Source organism: Opisthorchis viverrini, assembly GCF_000715545.1.
Source record: "Opisthorchis viverrini unplaced genomic scaffold opera_v5_70, whole genome shotgun sequence".
NCBI classification, from domain to species: domain Eukaryota; kingdom Metazoa; phylum Platyhelminthes; class Trematoda; order Opisthorchiida; family Opisthorchiidae; genus Opisthorchis; species Opisthorchis viverrini.
The window spans coordinates 1689568-1710272 of NW_008751726.1; the positions used below are offsets into that span (position 1 = coordinate 1689568).

Here is a 20705-nt window from a genome sequence, read left to right on the forward strand (position 1 = left end):
TGCTGGGCCTACAAGGAGAGAGTTATTAATGGGGTGGGGAGAGGGGGAAGAAAAAGTATGTGAAGGAGAAAGAAGGGAGGCGTCAGCAGTAGCCTGTTTTCGCTTACCCGCGTGGTCAAGAGCACAAGAACAGCGGATCCATCCAAACGATCATGTTCAAAATATGACGTAGCAAAAAACTTAAGAGTTTGTGCGCCTAGTCATCTGCTAGGCGGCCGGCAAATTCTTATACTTCATGTTGGATATCAGCAAAGTGTAGCAAATTTTCCAGCTCACCTGTCTCATTCACCACTTCTGTAACGTATATTCTTTTTTGGATTATTCAGTCCGCTAACTGATTTGCCATTAGAAATGTTCCTGGAGCTGTACTGAATTAACTCAGAAACGGCTGCATGAACTCTTAGAGGTTTTGGGACGAAGTTGATGCCAATCACCCTCTCATTTTATAACGCGGTTGGTAATTCATTCATCCATTTTCCATTGTTTTCTTCATTATCCATATTCTGGGACACCATTATCTCATTCAGTCAGTTGGACTCCTTTTCGACGGTGGAAGGCTAACGATAGTCCGAGTGTTTAATGTCACGTGACAGTGAAATTTCCACCAACAGTTAAACAGAATTTTGCAACTAATGTCAGAAACATGCAAACCCCAATGCCCTGCTACTTGCTTGTAGTGCTGACCAATGCAAGCAGCTCTGTTACCTCTCTAACAAATGTTAAGACACTCAGACATTCAAAATCATGTCTTGTCCACATCTCATCAAAAAACAGATAATATCACAGAAATACTCAAACAGCCGGTGAAATAATGCTCGTAAAGTTTAACAATGGTGATAGAAGCCTCGGTACCATAAGTACTTAACCCATTCCTTATGGTGCCACATGTACAACGAGGCTATTCATTGTAGTCCAGAACAGTTTTTCTCAAGGTCCTCTAATTATTTCGGGCTGTGCGTCGCTAAAACACCACTGTAACTTAGTAGCCCTATAAAAGTTTACCATATGGAGGAATGAAGTCAGGTTTTCGGAAATGTGCGAGTTTTCCATTCTCAAACACGAATTAAATCTCACTATTGTTTGCATATGGGTGCAATTCGCCAAATCCCACTTTCTTTATGGGCACCAGCAGTCATGCATGACCATTCAGTAGGGCTGACATAGACATCGGTCGGTCCAGCAACATTTTTGATATTTTTTTCAATAACGGACCATGCGACCTTTTCATACACAAAGCACCGACGACGTCATTTCGCCCGGTGATGAAGTGTATGGAACGACCGCGATCAGTTTGTTGAACAGACAAACTTGAGCCAGCAATGACGGCCACGGCAGCCAAAACAAGAGTTATGAAACGTGAAAAGGTTACCACTTGTGTTGCACAGCGATACTTACGCGGTTCCAAGTGAGTGACCCCAGAAGAACACAGGGCTTGAATTGCAATGGTCATAGACATACTGCAAAATGGCCATAGAATCTTGAACACAGTCTAGCTCGCCAGTCATCTTGCCACTAGAATCCCCGTAGCCTGAAGTACAAATCAAGAGGTAACGTTTGAATTCGTTACTTACGGTCGTCGATATCCAAATACAGGGAAATGTGGTTTTACCATGCCAGGTCTCAATAAATACCTGTCACAATGTGTACTTTATTTCCAGTAATCGGCAGGGCATTTAGCATTACATTATTGAAATCAACGCTGAAACAGATGATGCATGCTTAAAACAGCCTGGGAATTATTGTTATGGAAAACTGTTTTTCTTCCTCATGTTCTCAGTTGACGGTAACTCCAAAAAAATATAGGTCTATTGGTCTTGACTCACTTACCCCGATAGTCGAAGGTGATCACATTGTAACCGAGAGACGAAAGCAGTTTGTACTTGTCAATACGCCAAGACACTGACCGCGTTTTCGTGTTACCGTGAAAGTAGATAAAAATAGGCGTGTTATTGTGAAGTTCATGTTCGAATAGATCTTCACAAGGCTCATAGCCGTCCGCGGCGCGCGCACTCTCGTACGGCAGTATATGCCTGATGGGGAGTAAAATGGCATAGTTTAGGAAAAGATATTTAGAACAATCAGAATATAATCTTACGTCATGCTGTTGTGTGACAGTGACGGGTGTGTATCCGGAAACTCACAACGAAACCACTTAATGAAGGCTTCAGAAAAGCTCTCAGAAGATTGGACATGACACTAAATGAAAGCCAGAGAGACAGGTAACGCCTTGGTTTTTATCGCCTTCTCTACGAACGTATGTATAAACACGTTTCATATGTACTACTTTTTCTCGCTGGGCGCGCGGGAAAAAAGGACAAAAGTCCTTCTGTCAGTGACCTAAACAACTGAGTCAAATTCTACTCCGCGGAACTGATGAAGACCTCTGGCGACCGCTGATGAGTGTAGGCTATTTTCCGCGTGCTTTGAATGTTCAGTCCAACTTAGCCTAAACTAATTTGTTGAGGCTCTGTAGCACACAAATGCGTGAAAAGCCGACGAATCACAGCTTTGCACAACACTTTTCGGGCCAGAACTGGAAGCTTTCCCGTATTGTTGTTTCACTGATAGAAGCCGTCCTAAATCAGCCTCGGTCACATCTTGTGTTCACTTCATTGTGGTGGTATCCATATGACATTACAAATTCCGCAGAAACATCAATGTAGATGTGCGCAGGGTATAACTATGAACCCGATTGTTTATTTACTTGAGAAATAGCAAAAAAGTGACTTAAAATTGTATGACCTACTCCTGGGGAATGCAGTGATATGCAAGGCGATGTCGTTCAGAGCTACTGGCAGGAGAAGAGGTACTTCTCAGAATAAACAGCAACATAACCAAAGTAGGTGCACTTAACTTAACCTCGTACACGTCATTTAGATCATCACTTGTTCGAGCTCATTCCTTGTGTAGGACCTTAGACTTACCCACCCTGGAACAGCGCCGTCTCATCTCAGTGTCCCTACCCAGGGAAAAAGCAATGACCAGCGCAGCTGAGATTGGTGGTAATGACTTTCATACTTCGCCAAACAAATGGTAAAACAATTGAAGCTCTTTTAGGTATACTTCGTGCAAAATCCATGATTCGGATCCATAAAGCAGTGTACACCGCACATTTATTGTGTACAAACCTACCCGTCAACTGGATCAATACCGTAGATGTGGGACGTGAACGAAAGTCACCTAGTTTATCTAGAGTCAAAAGGTACTTTATATCCAGCTGATTCACCGAGGCTTGGTGACTGACTCAGACACGGTTAGCAGGTTTGATGAACCGACTAAGTGTACGTTTACCCTGTTTGCGACTACCTTTGTGTCTACCAGCCATTTGCAATGAATCAGTTGCGGTTGTGACTCTTGTCGATTTGATTTCATCTGCTTGCGTGAGTTTTGCTATACAAGGTTTTAAGGTCCCAAAATTTGAAAACCGCTCCGTAGAAATCAGCGGCATTTGGTGAAGTGTTCTTAGAAGTTTGACTCAAACAATGAAATACTGGGAAGACCTTTGGTCTTTGTTCTAAATAACACCGATCAAATTTTAGAAAACAAATAAACCGCACTCACCATACTCCAAGTTTGTCACCGCTGTCTGCAGTCTCCACATAAAAATTTCTCGTTGACTTGTGTGATAGCCGATGCTGTTCGAAACAAGTATAGTACTCATGTTTGTCGCCCGAGGTGTCTGAAATCACATAGCACAGTGACAAGGTCACTACTGTTGTCTACAGAGGAGAACAATAGACTTAAAAGCATGCATAATGCTCAGCTTTACAGTTGTGTGGAAGCGGAGCAGAAGTGGATGGCACCACTGACAAGTGTGCACACCAGATAAAGAGCTGGCGAGAACGATCAGAGCATAGATGGTCAGATTGTGTGAGTGAATGTGTTATTTAAATGTGCACATCTCTGTCCAAGCTAGCAGTGGAAACTGACTTGACAGATTTTACGCACTACACAAGATGAGCATGGTGCCTACAGCTTAGAACAAATTTGTCAGCCGAGTAATATTTAGCAAACCGACGCTTCTTATCCCCCATTGTGCTGCAGATGAACGGATATGATACAAAAGTTTCGCTTTAACATCTTTCAGATAGGCGAGCCGACCGAGACAAACCTTAAATCAACCAATAATACGTTCTCGACATTAACTACTGTACACCTAGCTGTTGCAGGCAAGCACCTTCGAAAACGAAGTTTGTAACGGTGAAGGAGTATCAGATCCAACTACCGCCAAAAGCAGTTTCAATCCTGAATAATGGAAAAAAGTCATTTTGAACGTCAAGCGTAAAATGAGGTTAAGGCAGAGTGTCTCTCTGTCTAGAACATCCAGCTATTTGGCCTATGTATCGTTTGATAGCTGATAACTCTTTGGAAAAAATCCCACGACACATTTTCTGCTCATAGCGACTGTCAATTTGATTTCACATAGAAGAAAACAGCCTAAAAGCAAAGGGTGGGTTCGAACTCTGGGACTCTAACTCTAATGTTTGCGTATTAGCCTTCATGTTGCCGTCAAAAGTGTACCTTAAATGACTGGTTTAGGAGAGGAGCAAGCTACATGTATATCAACGAATTCGACCTTAATATTGCGTAACAAACTTGATCTCCGTTCCCTTGGGTGATCTGTTTGTGATTAGCTAGCATAAAGTCTATTTTAGGAAATCATTACATCTTCACTGATCCACTTGGTTATATGACGTGATTATGTATGACCTGACTATATGACATTTTCGAGCCATTCTTATTCGGTTCAGCTAACACCTAAAGGCGGAAAACGGTACACTGGACGTCGACTGCTCCAACCTTGATATGGAGTGACCTTACGCAGCATTCCATTAGTTGAGCGGAAAAATGGTTCTCACAAGACCAGAACACATTCCCAAGTATATACTCCAGATCTTGTCAGGAAAGCTAAAATTGCAATCCTGTCCTGTCATTCACCAGACATCTACTGAATATTGGCCATCGGACTGAGTCAACAAACTCGTTCCGAATCTTGCTGCGTGGCACAAACCCCAGGGTTCTAGCGATAACCCAAATGCCACTGAACATTCTAAACCATCTTCGACTGTATGGAAAAACAGTCGAAACATACGGTTTGGTTACCTTGACACTGATAAGCTGCTTGCAGAAATCAAACATTTAGTATCTGTCCAACTTTGTTTCTCCTCTCTATTTATGTAACTCGCAAGTTTTACATCTGTGAATGACGACAGCGAGAGAAATATTAACTTCACAGGATATGACTCTTAATACTGCCGACTGATAACCCCTTTGTATAACGTTCACCGGCCTTTACGATTGCAAAGCTAGTGAGACAAACACCTGATGATTGTACAAATCCAAGACAGTAAATATGTTTGTTGACTGAACTGTGCCAAATTGTCAGAACCCAAAAGAATGCATGACCAAGGTCCAATTATGGAATTAACCCAGTTTCTCTAGACATTTTTTTCACAAGCTTATAGTTTCATCCAAAGGTCACCCAAAAACTGGACTTACAGCAGTTGACATGCTGATTTTCTTTATTATATGAAGTTCAATTTCGGATCTCACCGTTGTTTGCTTGGCTTTGTCAAAAAAAGTACTCTTCAAGCGTGTTACCAAACTAGCCTGTTAAGCTCGTGAGTAAGCATGCGTTTCGACCAGGTTGGAGATTTAAGACCTCACTTCCTTAGCAAAAGTACGGCTGTCTTAATCTTGACCGTTCTTACTAAAACGCTATCTGAACTAGTCTATATCTATAGGGAGGTATTAAACCTCCAATCTTGTTTAATACGCGTGACTCTCAACTTAACTCGCTACAACGACAGCAATTTCAGTTTAAATCTGTGCTCATCTTATGTTAAGGTGAAAACTGAAAAGAACTATTCATGCGGTTGATGAAAACCAACTCATTTAAACACTTAATTGTCCACAGGTTGTGCACAGTTTACTCATGCCTACTTAGAGGTTGACTAGTCACTACTGCTGAATCCATAACTCTTGACCGAATTCAGGCAGTAAAATCCAAGCATTTTCATTGGTTACTTTTCCCAATCGATGCACCTTATCCAGCTTCCAGGAATGCTTGGTCTGGATTAAGTCCAGTCAGAATTTAACTGGTAATGGCCCAGTTAAATGTAAAAATTGTTTGATCTCGTTCGTAAACAAAAGAATCGATAAAACGGCTCAGTACTTGGCTTCTATGATTTTTTTCTCATGTTAAACTAGAATGGATAGACAAACACTTGACCGTATACACCTTCTGTTGCGAACTGTTTTGAGGTGTGACTTCTTGAGTAAACGAGGCCAATGTTGCTCCCTGCTTTGGTTCAGAGCAATTATACGGATAACCCACTAGAAAATAATGAATCTTTTCCATTTCAGTTCATGGGAATTTCAGTCCGTATAAGCTGGCCGCTGCAACCTTCCAAAAATACAAAAGTGAATAGAGGTCAGCTAACAATATTCAACTAACAATATTCCTATTCACCTCACTGTCGTCTGAACAGTCCTTCCACTGTCCCGGCTCAGTTACTCCGTTTAGTCTATACCAAAATGAAGAAGCACCCGACGGAATTCAGATCTTGTTGGCAGTGCACCTCCTTGGCGGTGCGGGGTGTGGAATTCCGGACATCTGACAAGTGTGTCCCCATTGCTGCACCAGCACACGCTGTACGCATCTCTCTGAACAGGCGAGTGTGACTAGTTTTACCAGTCCCGATCGACTGACTCGCCTGTCAGGACTTTCCAGTCTGGTTGTTCCAGAGATGCTGGCAACTCCGCTTTGCTTGAGCTTCGCTTAGTTTTAGGTGGTTGCTGCATTTGAAGAGTTTCTGCTGGACAAACCAATCACGTCACTCAAGCGCGACCCTGTTCGCCTGTTCAGAGGTGATAACTGAGATGCGTGCAGCGTATGCTAGTGGAGTAGTGGTAACACACTCACCTCGCGTATCAGATGTTCGGAATTCAGGCCCGTGCACAGCCATGCAGATGCGCTGTTGATGAGCTCTAGCAAGAGCGAAACTCAACCTCACTACATCTCACCAGACTCACCTGAATAATTTCGCCAGGACAGAATGAAGACTGATGTGAGTTCTTAAAATCCAGGAGGCATCTACTTTTAATGTCAATAATTCTGGTGTCTAACATACTATCGGCTCAGGAACAGACAATCGAGCATGAAATCTACCTCATTCCATTCTTAATCTTTCAGGTTAACTGAGAATGCAGCTGGAAAAAAACTGATTACGAAAAACTTCGTGTTGTCCTAAACGAAGTAGACGTGTACTCTGTCGTTCTGAACCGAGCTTTATTAGCATTCGCCAGAGTACTTTATTAAAAACAGTTTGACGAGCAGCGGGGAATATTTTACGGATGTTACCAAGTCCACTCAAGATGTTATACATATCCTTCTCGGAAAGCTCGGGTTTCAAGAATTTCGCAGCCAGATAGGCGAACGAAACTTGTTATAGAAAATGCACAATCAAACTGGACGAGGTGCGAACTGTTACATTTTCTAAGGTCAAAGGGTTATGAACCCACATAGATTTAGAGATCAGTAGGCGGTGCTGAGAAGTAGCGTACAACATGGAAGTGGTGTTTACTTCGCTGTGTCGAGAGTGGTAATCGGTCGTCAGTACGCTTCCTGGCCCTAACAGACGGACTTTTTGACACTGGATCTATATTTTCCAGTGGTGAAGAATACATGGGGAACCCAAATGAAGACGGGGAAACAAGTTCATTAGGTCCTGAAACGGCACGAGAATTTCAATGCTGGCATAGATTGAACCAGACTAGAACGTTCTGACCTGGGATGAGCTTCATAAAAAGCTATCCAGCAAAGCACAATCTTCTGTTCAAGCGCAATCTAATTGCCTTATTGATCGGCCACAATGAAATAACAATTGCTCGGGCTGATATTTAGGGGATTAGGGATTCTAGTCTCCTCAGAGATACACTCTGCTGATAAATCTAAACGGTGAAGAAACAGCTTTGCACTGATTCTCGGGTTTTTATTTGCTTTGATTGATTTCAGAGGCAGAATCCTTTGACCTGGCAGAGGGGTATGGAAGATATTGCTGTCGGTGCGGCTGGCCTTCCAGGATGGGGCCAACGTTATCTGCTGTCCATGGTTCGAGGCACTGCAAGATATGACTGCTAATCAATCTCAACGGCGTTCTTGTAGTAGGCCTAAATGAGTGTAGATACCTAGAAATGATTGTGAAAGACTAGTACTAAGTCCTTTCCCATTCACTTTCTCTTCTTTACAACAAGGATTTCAAATAAAGTATGGTTGAACGGAAGCAGTTCATCAGTGTTTGAACACTACCGAGGTTCATGACGATGAATCACGAGCTGCGTCAAACTCATAGGCCGTCTTACACTACTCCTACGCGGTTGCCTTTGTTTTACATACGCAATGAGGGCATTTAAGGTCACCACAAGGAAATTCGTGACAGACTAACTGAGTATTAAGGTCACGTTTATTCCACTCGTATCTCACCATTCGGCGTTCGCTCAACGCTCAAGAAATTAACCCAACCTGGACCGACCACTGACCAGTGTACAGCTCTCATTCATTAACAGGACGGAAGTTCACATGTCTACATGAAGCTCGGATGGGCGATAAGAAGAAAGTTTTTAGTCCATTCAGATTGTAGTCGAGTCGGCATCGAAGCTAAAATCGACTGCGTTATTTCGTTCTGTAAGTGTTTTACGGTTTTATTGGAAACAATCATCTTGTGCGTGCTATTTAGCTGCATCTGAACGTCAAACAAGGAGGTGCAAAAGTCAAGTAAATGTTTTCTTATTACCAGGTTAGTGTAATATTCTGTGAGATTCAGTTGGAACACATATTAGGAAAACGCCTTTAGGCGGTGCACCTGCTCCTTCAGTAACACGTGTGAAGGATCGCTGTCAGAGAAGGAAAGTCCAGTTTGCATGGATCTTTGTTTAAGGGGAGGCCATTGCGTTTGCGTGGTGTGTGCTCTCGAGGAATTAACAGAACTACGGTGCGGGTCTATGTGTACGCCTATTACCGAGATGGTATTTGGAAAATTCGAATGTGTGCACCGTCCATCCCAATCTGGTAAAACCACTGATAAGACTTTCTTGAATCTTCTAGAGCCTCCTTCTGATAAGCTTGGTGTTTTAAAAGCTAGACTCATATAATGGAAGTGATCGGTCCTGAATAAGTGGTCCTGAGTCAACTATTTAAGTTTGATAGCAATCATGTGGAGTTATATGCGGTCCACAACTCTGTGAACACGCTAGGGCATCCACAGCATACTGGAGACCTGAATGTTCAAGCTGAAACCAGTGGACCATGAATAGCTTACAGTTGCTTTCTATATTCACTTGCAAGACCTTGTGGAACAGTACTGTTCTCTTCCACGCCTCGTCCGAACTCCGAATTACCTACTCAACACGGGGTTTTTTTGGGAGAGATCGTCAGTCAATAGTGTGTCGCATGATTTTTGCACTGGACCGATGGCATTTCACTCGTATCTGAGTGCTTGCAAACTGTAATCTTGGGGGATGAATAGAATGCTCCACTTTGACTGTAGTCAACGCTCCTACCTGTAGCATAAACGTGGTTTACATATACTGACAACATTGTAGAGCCGTATAGTTTTTGCCAGACACCGTAATCAACTCCATTAGGAACTGGTGGATTTCCATTCAGCCAAACTATCAAACACAATAATTTATCGTAGCTACGTACTCTTATGTTACACCATAAATATCACAATATTGGGAAGCTGAGGAATACTGGGTTATCTTACGCCACATCATCTTGTCTTTTAGCTTTCAACTAGGAAGCGTTCCAGAGCGCAACACTGTATGTCCTGTGCCAATTTATCAATCAAGTCTGGTCAAGTCAACTCACCTCTCCATGTTTACGGGCGATCCGGGTCAGTCTAATATGACTTTATCAATGTAGTTTCTTCTCTTTGAGAGTGTGCCAACCATCTGCAAACTAAAAAGCTATTTTTCTCTTTTGGCTATTAGAGACACAATAACAGGAAAATTCTGTCCCTCCAAAATTGTCCCTTGAGAGGGCAGTCCTGCATAGGGGGGTGCGTTATGAAAGGTCAGAGTAGAGGGATTTTCTCTGACGCATTATGACCTCAAAGCTGTCTACCAAAGTCTACAGCCCGCACTTGTCCTATCCGTCGACAGTGTTTTGGGGTTTCAGTAAGCTAAAAGTAACATTCCTCACAACATTTATGTAACGGATAGAGGGCTGTTTAAGAGTATACTTTACGACAACCATTAACACTACCTATAAAATTAAGAACACTCAAAATGACTTTGCTAGTCACCGTGAAACTGAGCGGTCGGCCATACCTAGAAATGATTGTGAAAGACTAGTACTAAGTCCTTTCCCATTCACTTTCTCTTCTTTACAACAAGGATTTCAAATAAAGTATGGTTGAACGGAAGCAGTTCATCAGTGTTTGAACACTACCGAGGTTCATGACGATGAATCACGAGCTGCGTCAAACTCATAGGCCGTCTTACACTACTCCTACGCGGTTGCCTTTGTTTTACATACGCAATGAGGGCATTTAAGGTCACCACAAGGAAATTCGTGACAGACTAACTGAGTATTAAGGTCACGTTTATTCCACTCGTATCTCACCATTCGGCGTTCGCTCAACGCTCAAGAAATTAACCCAACCTGGACCGACCACTGACCAGTGTACAGCTCTCATTCATTAACAGGACGGAAGTTCACATGTCTACATGAAGCTCGGATGGGCGATAAGAAGAAAGTTTTTAGTCCATTCAGATTGTAGTCGAGTCGGCATCGAAGCTAAAATCGACTGCGTTATTTCGTTCTGTAAGTGTTTTACGGTTTTATTGGAAACAATCATCTTGTGCGTGCTATTTAGCTGCATCTGAACGTCAAACAAGGAGGTGCAAAAGTCAAGTAAATGTTTTCTTATTACCAGGTTAGTGTAATATTCTGTGAGATTCAGTTGGAACACATATTAGGAAAACGCCTTTAGGCGGTGCACCTGCTCCTTCAGTAACACGTGTGAAGGATCGCCGTCAGAGAAGGAAAGTCCAGTTTGCATGGATCTTTGTTTAAGGGGAGGCCATTGCGTTTGCGTGGTGTGTGCTCTCGAGGAATTAACAGAACTACGGTGCGGGTCTATGTGTACGCCTATTACCGAGATGGTATTTGGAAAATTCGAATGTGTGCACCGTCCATCCCAATCTGGTAAAACCACTGATAAGACTTTCTTGAATCTTCTAGAGCCTCCTTCTGATAAGCTTGGTGTTTTAAAAGCTAGACTCATATAATGGAAGTGATCGGTCCTGAATAAGTGGTCCTGAGTCAACTATTTAAGTTTGATAGCAATCATGTGGAGTTATATGCGGTCCACAACTCTGTGAACACGCTAGGGCATCCACAGCATACTGGAGACCTGAATGTTCAAGCTGAAACCAGTGGACCATGAATAGCTTAAAGTTGCTTTCTATATTCACTTGCAGGCCCTTGTGGAACAGTACTGTTCTCTTCCACGCCTCGTCCGAACTCCGAATTACCTACTCAACACGGGGTTTTTTTGGGAGAGATCGTCAGTCAATAGTGTGTCGCATGATTTTTGCACTGGACCGATGGCATTTCACTCGTATCCGAGTGCTTGCAAACTGTAATCTTGGGGGATGAATAGAATGCTCCACTTTGACTGTAGTCAACGCTCCTACCTGTAGCATAAACGTGGTTTACATATACTGACAACATTGTAGAGCCGTATAGTTTTTGCCAGACACCGTAATCAACTCCATTAGGAACTGGTGGATTTCCATTCAGCCAAACTATCAAACACAATAATTTATCGTAGCTACGTACTCTTATGTTACACCATAAATATCACAATATTGGGAAGCTGAGGAATACTGGGTTATCTTACGCCACATCATCTTGTCTTTTAGCTTTCAACTAGGAAGCGTTCCAGAGCGCAACACTGTATGTCCTGTGCCAATTTATCAATCAAGTCTGGTCAAGTCAACTCACCTCTCCATGTTTACGGGCGATCCGGGTCAGTCTAATATGACTTTATCAATGTAGTTTCTTCTCTTTGAGAGTGTGCCAACCATCTGCAAACTAAAAAGCTATTTTTCTCTTTTGGCTATTAGAGACACAATAACAGGAAAATTCTGTCCCTCCAAAATTGTCCCTTGAGAGGGCAGTCCTGCATAGGGGGGTGCGTTATGAAAGGTCAGAGTAGAGGGATTTTCTCTGACGCATTATGACCTCAAAGCTGTCTACCAAAGTCTACAGCCCGCACTTGTCCTATCCGTCGACAGTGTTTTGGGGTTTCAGTAAGCTAAAAGTAACATTCCTCACAACATTTATGTAACGGATAGAGGGCTGTTTAAGAGTATACTTTACGACAACCATTAACACTACCTATAAAATTAAGAACACTCAAAATGACTTTGCTAGTCACCGTGAAACTGAGCGGTCGGCCAAATCTGATGTGAGAGCTAGCCTAAAGCTACACTACACTGCTCAAACCTTATGGCAACAGTGTGAATTCCTTAGCCTACAACTGTGAAGGCAAGGCGCAAGAAGCTCGACATGCTATTTTATGAGGGATAAAAGGCGACGGAAAAAAACAGATGAAACATCATACTCATCTTTTGCATTCCAAAGCTTCTGGTCATATACACCAAACAACCACTGCTGGGATAACAGGCTGTCGGTTAGTGGAAGATGATTTGTTCGCGGAGCTCAGCAACAGTGAGCGCTTTCGCGTGGGTTGTGTTGGACTTAGTGGCTACCATATATTCAAACAGGAATATCATATGCGAGACGTCGAGTGATGGAATAAGTTTACCAGACCTTTCCTATCTCTTTGATGATATTGGACAGTTAATCCTTTGATGGTGCAAGAAACGAAATTCCGTCCCTAACCACAGCTGCTTGCGTGGGCGTGATTTGGAGTTGACCACTCAACGATGGAGATCATCAGCTCATCAGAAGCGGGGAGTATTGGGTTCAGTCTAGTGGTCCCCATGTAGACCGACGTGAAAAGATTGTTATGGTGACCCTCTGTGGCCTTTGTCGCATAGGCCAGAGCAAGTCAAACTACAGTTGACTAAGAGCGCCGGTTTTTTGAGCGATTAGTGTCCCATGTCTGTCCATTGTTAAGTTCGACCATTGGTTTGTTCCATGCTTGACAGGCAGACAACCCACATAAACGCCCTATACGTGCACAGAGATATTAGAAGTGACATTATGTCACCACCATTGTGGACTTCATCAACTACCACCAGCTGGGCGTGTTTTCTTGCCTAAAGTGCACCTTTTGAGCAGTTCGTGTCACCAGACTACGTTTTGCATCTGACGTTGGCCTCCAAAGTTTGACTACTCTCCCGGTTTTATACGGATTAAATGGTGTTCAGCTGACTGCGCTTGATATTATCTACGTGCAGTTCATTGTAAATCCGAATACGGAAAACGGCAAACTACCACAATCCAGCGGCAATATCAGAATCATACCAATAAACGGCCGCAGAACGAGTTATTCAGAGCTCTTCCGGAGCTGTCAAACTTCTAGTTACTGCGTCACCGAAATCATGGTAAATGGAAAACGTTTGAAAGTGTAATGATGAACAAGTTTTGTTTGAATATTCGTGAACCGGTATCCACTAGTCAGTTGGTCTTCTGGATTCCACTAAGGTTTACCGTTACGCACAACACAAGTATTGGGTCTTCCTTGATGAGCACCCCTCAAAGAGTCCTCTCTCACAAGGAAATCCGGGTATACCCACTCTTCAAACCTTCTTGGTGGGTACTGCGGTATGGAGATTTAGATCTTTCAATAACAATGTGGCATATTGTTGAATTTTCCTGTAACACATAAAATACTGGATAGGGTTGATAAGGTGATAAGCTAGAAAGTTGCTGAAACACTAATCTAAGATGATGACGCTCCAGTCTGTTGAGTTGATGTTTAGTTCCGTGTACTCTTTCAGAGGACCAACACAATCAGATATTTCGCAGGCTAGGTTGCGATTTTCAACCCAGGATGGTTGTGAATAAGATACGTAAGGCCTGTTTAATTTAGGCTCGCGGTTGAACAGCATGAGTTTGAAGGCGATGGTTTAAAGCATACCATGAAAAAGAATGAGCAGTAGGAAACCATGGTTGAGCATTTGGGACTGCTCATAAATCGAAGCCATCTCATAACTCAGTTGAACTTCTGGAATTCAGATATACTGGATACTTAATTACGACTTTGTAGCCTCAGTAGTCAATGGTTGTATATACTTCGAGAGTTGTAATCAATGCGAGAAAATTTTCATAGTCTAGCAATAACACCCAGTTTTATCGTGCTGCTGTTTACCCTAGGTCTAAGCTCTAGTTGCACCAAGGCGTATATTGAAGGTAGAATGCTGACTTCATGATGACCAACTGACTGATAATTACGATCATTCGAAGCCTGAAGACTAAAAAAAGTCTGTTACTAAAGGATCACCGTGACTATGCCTTATTGCCATATTGGAACAAAGGAGTGTATTCCCCATGCCTGTTTGACCTCTTGAAATTTATTAGCGATAAAAACTGGTTATGGAGAAATTTCACTCAGCCGTATCACAGTAGTATGCTACCATCTACTGAGGCACAAACAACCTTCAGAATACTATGTCATCCGCACCTCATGTTTTTTGGCAGTAAACATTTCGGAAATCCAAACTACCAGTGGGTGTTTCATGCGACACCAAAAAATTCATCCGATATGAGCTGCTAAATGGAGCTTCCACATTTAAAAGCCAGACTCAGTATGTATTCGACATTGAACGAGGCGCAGACCCCAAAATTCAATAGTCACACGAGTGGTAAAACGTAACCTTTAGAACAGGTACAGGAGAATCCAGTGTCAAGAATGTAGACTCTGTCACATAAACAAGAATCAAGGCTGCATGTCATTGTTCGTCGGACTTTTCCGCATCACTCGCACCTAAACATCCCTCATCCCAGAACAAGCGATTTGGGTCTTCCATGATCTATCCTTATGTACAACCGGTATACAATCGGTTCGCTCAGTCAACTTTATTCTCCTATGTCAGTCCTACTAAAATTGCTCATGGCGTCCTGTGGAATCTCGCTATGGTTTATCCGACACACAGGGCTGCCAGAGCACCCTAAATCTTTCAACTCACAGGATTGAACTCTGCTTAATAGTAGTTACCCTCACAACACCCAATCAAACAAACCGCAGCTCTTGATCCCTGCAAACAACCAGGCAAATGGATTGGATGGACTTAGAGTATTCGGGTGAAGTCGTTTTGGTTAATCGTTCACAAAAAATTCTTTGAACAAAATATTTGAGTTTGCTTAAGCATGTGCATGGTGGAACTTCCGAATTGCAAAGGCAGTAGCATTATGCATGTCCAACAACGGCCTAGCGGTAACATGAAATTAAGGTGGTTATAGTCTATCTGAGTGCCATGAAATCTTTGCACAATCCTGGATGGGGCCAAAGTGTTCCTGTCTGCAGGAACACCCTTCGTGGAATGTGCTGTCATTTCCAAGCCCAACTACCTGACTATAGTTCTTCTCACGCTGTACGCCAGGATTAAGTCCGGTGAGACCTGCCAAGGACAGTGAGCCCGTCCAACTAATGGTGTCTTGCTTCAGCGGATTCGTTTTCTCAGATTTGTTTGTCTCAGCGCGATCATCCAGGATCTGTATTTCGCTGGGTGTTAGATGGCTGCAACGTGTTCGCTAATACTTGGTGGTGAATCAGGATCACTGTGCCAACAAACGAAGCTCACCAGGTTAGGGTGGCTTGAACATATGCCACACATGCTTAGTCACAGCCTACAAAGGAATGTGCCATATTCCATTCCGAACACTTGAGCGAAAATTTTGTGACGGTAGGTCATGGATTATCAAAGCAAAACGGAGACAGATGACGTAAAGCTGAGTGCTGCGGGATCTTCACATATTCTTGTTTGATCTAGTTTTCTGAGTGTGGTATGTGACCAGCCCCGTGCCCTGTCACTTTCTAGACGGACTGTCTGGATAACTTCTGTCGCCATTGCATGCTGATCTCGTGCTAGTTAGAGTTTGCAAAAACGACGGGTCACTAGCGCTGATGGCAGCTAACTTCCAAAGAAGTTCGTTGCTGATTCAAGGTGCAAGTGCCCTGTTCTTGATCGTTATTCGCAAGGACTTACAGCTGCTTGCACGAGATCTTTACTCTTTCACTTTTCTTAAAACTTTTACTAGGGTTTCTTTCACATGGATCCACGTCAGACAGGTACAAATGTTTGCCACAGTTGTATTGTTTTTTATGTGAGGCCCAGAAAATTGGTGTGCTTCCTCCTAATTTCAAGTATGGTAAATGTCACAGCCCAGAAAACTACAGCTGTTAGACTTATCTGTAGGATTTGCAATATTATTCAGAGGCTCGTTAGGAGGTCACGGTTTCCTTTCGCCTCTCCAGCAGCTTTATTCTTCCGGTACGAGTTCCGACCATATGTATCCGGTTTTTTCAAACCTCGCCAAATCTCTCTCCAACTTACCTAAGTCTTTTCAGGCTCTGAAGCCTACCGATGGCAAGTGTCTTGTTTTTCATAAATCGGCAAATCAAGTTCCACGCATTTTTATTGAGCAGAGCTGAATTCCTTAATTTCTGGCCCTTCTAACAACGCAGCTTGCAATCCTTATTGGAAGTCTGATCTCAGTGGTCCCATTACTCTATTTTCTCCCACTAACATTAGAAGTAAGGCCCCCACGGGCCCCGTCACTTTTTCACCTACATGGAATCACTTCCCAATATTTCTTTAATGCACATAACTCATATTGTGTGAAGTCAAAAACCAACAATTAGACCCTAACTTTTTCTTGGCAGCGACTGACGACCGCCGGTCTAATATTCTTTGCTCGTCTTTCAAAAATACTGTTCATGGGTCATCTTCAAGCAAGTCGTCTCACGCTTTTGGCATTCCGCTTTTACTCATGCCACTTAGTGCTTCCGAAGCATTTTGGCGAAATTTGCGGCTGGCGAAAAATCCCCGAGATATTTCCATTCGCTACACTATTGTGGCCGGCAAAAAAAGCTCCGCAACTTGTGAATCATTTTGTCTTGCTTTCATCAGTCTTAATGGGACCAGTTGCCTGAATCCGCACTCATAACCTCTTCGCCATTAACCCGAGCATTGCTACTTGTGACTTTCCTGGCCAAAAAGAAGTTCCCTTGGATCACACCCAACGTTCGGGGGCCAAATACATACACAAACTGTCATGCCTGTCTCCATCGTCCCAACTCGACTTCTTTCTGCTTGAATATAAAGGGCAAACTGGACGTTTGAAACTCATCTTTAAGTTGTTTAAGGCTAGCATATTGCACTTCTCCTCCCACAATATCAAGTGAAAGAATGATCCACATGAAATAACCCGCCGGACACTCCACACTCGAGCGCAACAAAAGTTGTCTAATTTCAATATTGTATCTTCCTGAACCCGTCGATTGCACTCCGTATCTGGTGACTCACACTCTTCGAGAATGGCAGTGATCTTAGGCTAATTCGTTTGATTCTAATCTCATCTAAGAATATTTCAACCTCGGCGTTTTGCAGTATCATTTTGAGCATGTGCCCAAGCAGTTGTTCTCTCATATTTTAGAGTGCTATGGTTTGTAATTCTTATCACACGCTATTTTTTACAGTGTCAGCTACAATTATGGAGACAGGCATACGTACAGAGTAGCCCTTGACAGCCCTTATCAAGACCCGAAACGGAAAGCCGGTGCGCAGAAAAGACGATGGGGAATGTCCAGACATATTCCGAGTAAATGTACCGCTAACCTTATGACCCATAGACAATTTGTGAGAAGCTGACAAAGTTTTGAACTCTGATCCGTAAGAGCCATCAATAGCCACGAGAAAGAAGCTGCTCCAAACCTTACAGACTGGAGATGGCAACACGGAACCTGATGGAAACCTACTATTTTGCGACTCGAACAGCATTCAGTGGTGTCATTCATTTGCTCCTTTGCCGCTACGGGAAAACAGAGTGGATTACACTGTTCAAAAACAAACTGGAACTAAATAAATGGTTGTAAATGGTCATTGTCAATAAATCTAAGCAGAAGAGGCTCATACTTTGGCCGTAACGATCTGAGGCAGACTCCCATCCACGACTCCGTGCTCCCTGCATCCTATCTGTTCCTCCTTTTGCAAATGGAAATGATACCTACCGATCCTACCCCAGGATGGGTCGTAAGTCCGAGCACAGGAGCATTGGAAACAGTCCTGTTTCCGTCCACGAATAAGGGCGTTGAACACTTCCAAGTGTTTGCGATGCAGAAGCAACTGTCCATTCAGAAAATTTTGAACCACAAGTTAGGTAAACAATACGACATCTACTGCAAGTAAGCATCGTCGGGCTCACCGACCCAGAGGGCAGGTGTTCATTAGTTTCCCAACCTTACTGGTCGAAAGTCAGATCTATAATTTGATCTCGAGTCGAGGGGCTTCTATATTTCACCCGCAGGCACATGTGAACTATCCCACTTAGCTCGTTGACCTCATTCATCAAACCAGCAACGTTCGTACCTTCAGTTATCGCTTTTATCGCTTTTTATCAAGGTCACTATTACCACAACTTTTCGATTTTTCATTTTTGCGCCCTGACTTCCTCTATCATGATTTTGTGTTATCCCTGCGCCAGTCAGAGACAATATATCATTCTCGGAATGGCCAACCACAATCCAAGCCATCGAGCTAACATTCCGCCCTACGTTATTTGGTTCGCGGCCCTTGACACTGCACTATGCCGGTCACTGACAAATTTGCGCAATTATTGACGTCAAGAACGTGGACAATCCAGGTATATTGTAGGGCTTTGCTCACCTTTGTGTAAACAGTACCGTAGAATTTCAAAATCAATATTTTTCTTTTGATATTCGGGATCGTCAAACATACGCGTCATTCAAAGTTCCTAATAGGGAACCTCAGAAGTGAGATTGTGGTCACAGCGTCATATATAAGCCATGTGCTGGCTGGATGATACAACTGTTACAGCACACTTGTATTCGTTATTTCTTATCCATAGGTTAAATAAAAATAAGCCACAGTACATTTTGCGCTTACGGGCACAAATAACATATATTAGAGTTGATGCCCAGCAAATATCGCTCCAATCTATGACATTTTATCATGCAGATGAATAATAAAATAGGTCAACAATACAAACCACACTTATGAATTTCAAGGAAATAAGAATTATCCGTACAAAAATTGTTCAACTCACTTTTAGGTTTGAAGATGAATGAATGTGAAAAACTGGGCCATTTCTCCAAAACGTATGGCACCGCCAAGTACAAAATAATGAATAAATGAACTATGATAATGGAAAGGAAGAACATAATTCGAAAGAATGAACGGGTGACTGTTTAGATTTCGCCTCACAATAGCACGCTTAAATAAATGTCAAGGTCAACGGTACTATTTTATGAGCCACTTTTAACTAGTCACTAGAAAGAAGTAGTTGGTTGAATGAGCGGAGCCTAACAACCCTCACGGTGTTCACAAGGACGGACCGACGATGATACGTGGCCAGGCAAGCAACGAAAATTTTGTTCACCGAGCTAATGTTATCCACTGAAGCTGCTGCTTAGCTGGCAGACGCTTATTTCTCTCAAACCTTTGGGGTTGGAATAAAATATTATGAACCAAAATGTATAGTTGTTCCGTATATATATTCACACTAAAAACCACCAAAATATACCTTAGTTCCGTTGAATAGTGTTTTAATTAATCCAATCCCCGTTTTGACATCAGGTGCGCATTTCAGTTTCAAAGCTTCAATGCTGTGGTTTCAGATATGGTCAGAGATATGTGTTGTTGAAAAACCGGTTGTTGTCCAGTCTTCATCTTTCACGGCGTTTGAGAAAGGTTGAATGAATACGTGAAGGATAACTGTATGGTATTTCTACGCGGAGCGTGTAATAGAAGCACCAATGCTGTTTTGCGTTACGAGCGGTTTCGCTGCGAACGCAGCAGCCGGTAAACAAAACTAATGGTAATTTCAAGGATTCCATGAGGCTAGTAACTTGAGTGCATTTACTAGCGATAAACGGTACACTAGCACCGGTTGTCCAGTCTGTTTTTGTCTATGAGACACGGGAACCATCTCGTATTCACGCCTTATTGTTTGGAACACAATCATAAGGCTTCTGGAGAATCAATGGCTAACCGAAAAGCAGTTAGACACCTGCTGTGCTCCGTTGAAGTATGGAACGCCGTAGTTTAAAGAGCTGCAGTTTATAGAGGGTGAATTCGCTGAGGTCCTTAACACTAACCACGAATACAAGCACCGCTACTAGTGTCACCCATCTCTGTTGAGCGGGTGATGGATAGTTGGTTTTATTGTGGCAGATTATATGCCTTCGGTCCTTGCAAATCTTCACAGGTCCGGACGTGCTAGTGTTGAAGTGGGGGAAGGTCACTACGGTCACATATGCTTCGTCAGATGGGAAAACCTAGCGCTGTTCAAACGATCCCTGATGCAGTAAATGTTGATTAAACACACTCTACCAGCCAATGAGCAGCTCACGAACTACATACCCAGCGGCCCACTGTCTGGCAACTGCGCGATGTCAGTAACAAACTTAGTATACCAACCATTATGCAATGGTGAGCTATGCTGCCAGTAAACGGCACCTGAATACTTGTAAGCTGATATCAAG

At 42.9% G+C, this 20705-nt stretch overlaps 1 protein-coding gene across 1 annotated transcript in view; it reads right to left on the minus strand.

Moving 5' to 3' along the window:
* T265_13484 (hypothetical protein) overlaps positions 1 to 19352 on the minus strand; it is a gene marked incomplete at both ends in the record, with an annotated part of 44247 nt that extends 24895 nt beyond the window's left edge. Inside the window, 4 exons of the mRNA XM_009169065.1 lie at positions 1396 to 1528; positions 1828 to 2030; positions 3562 to 3679; positions 19268 to 19352. Coding sequence (XP_009167329.1) covers positions 1396 to 1528; positions 1828 to 2030; positions 3562 to 3679; positions 19268 to 19352 — 539 coding nt within the window. The remainder of the gene's footprint in view (positions 1 to 1395; positions 1529 to 1827; positions 2031 to 3561; positions 3680 to 19267) is intronic.
* Between the last annotated feature and the right edge of the window lie 1353 nt (positions 19353 to 20705).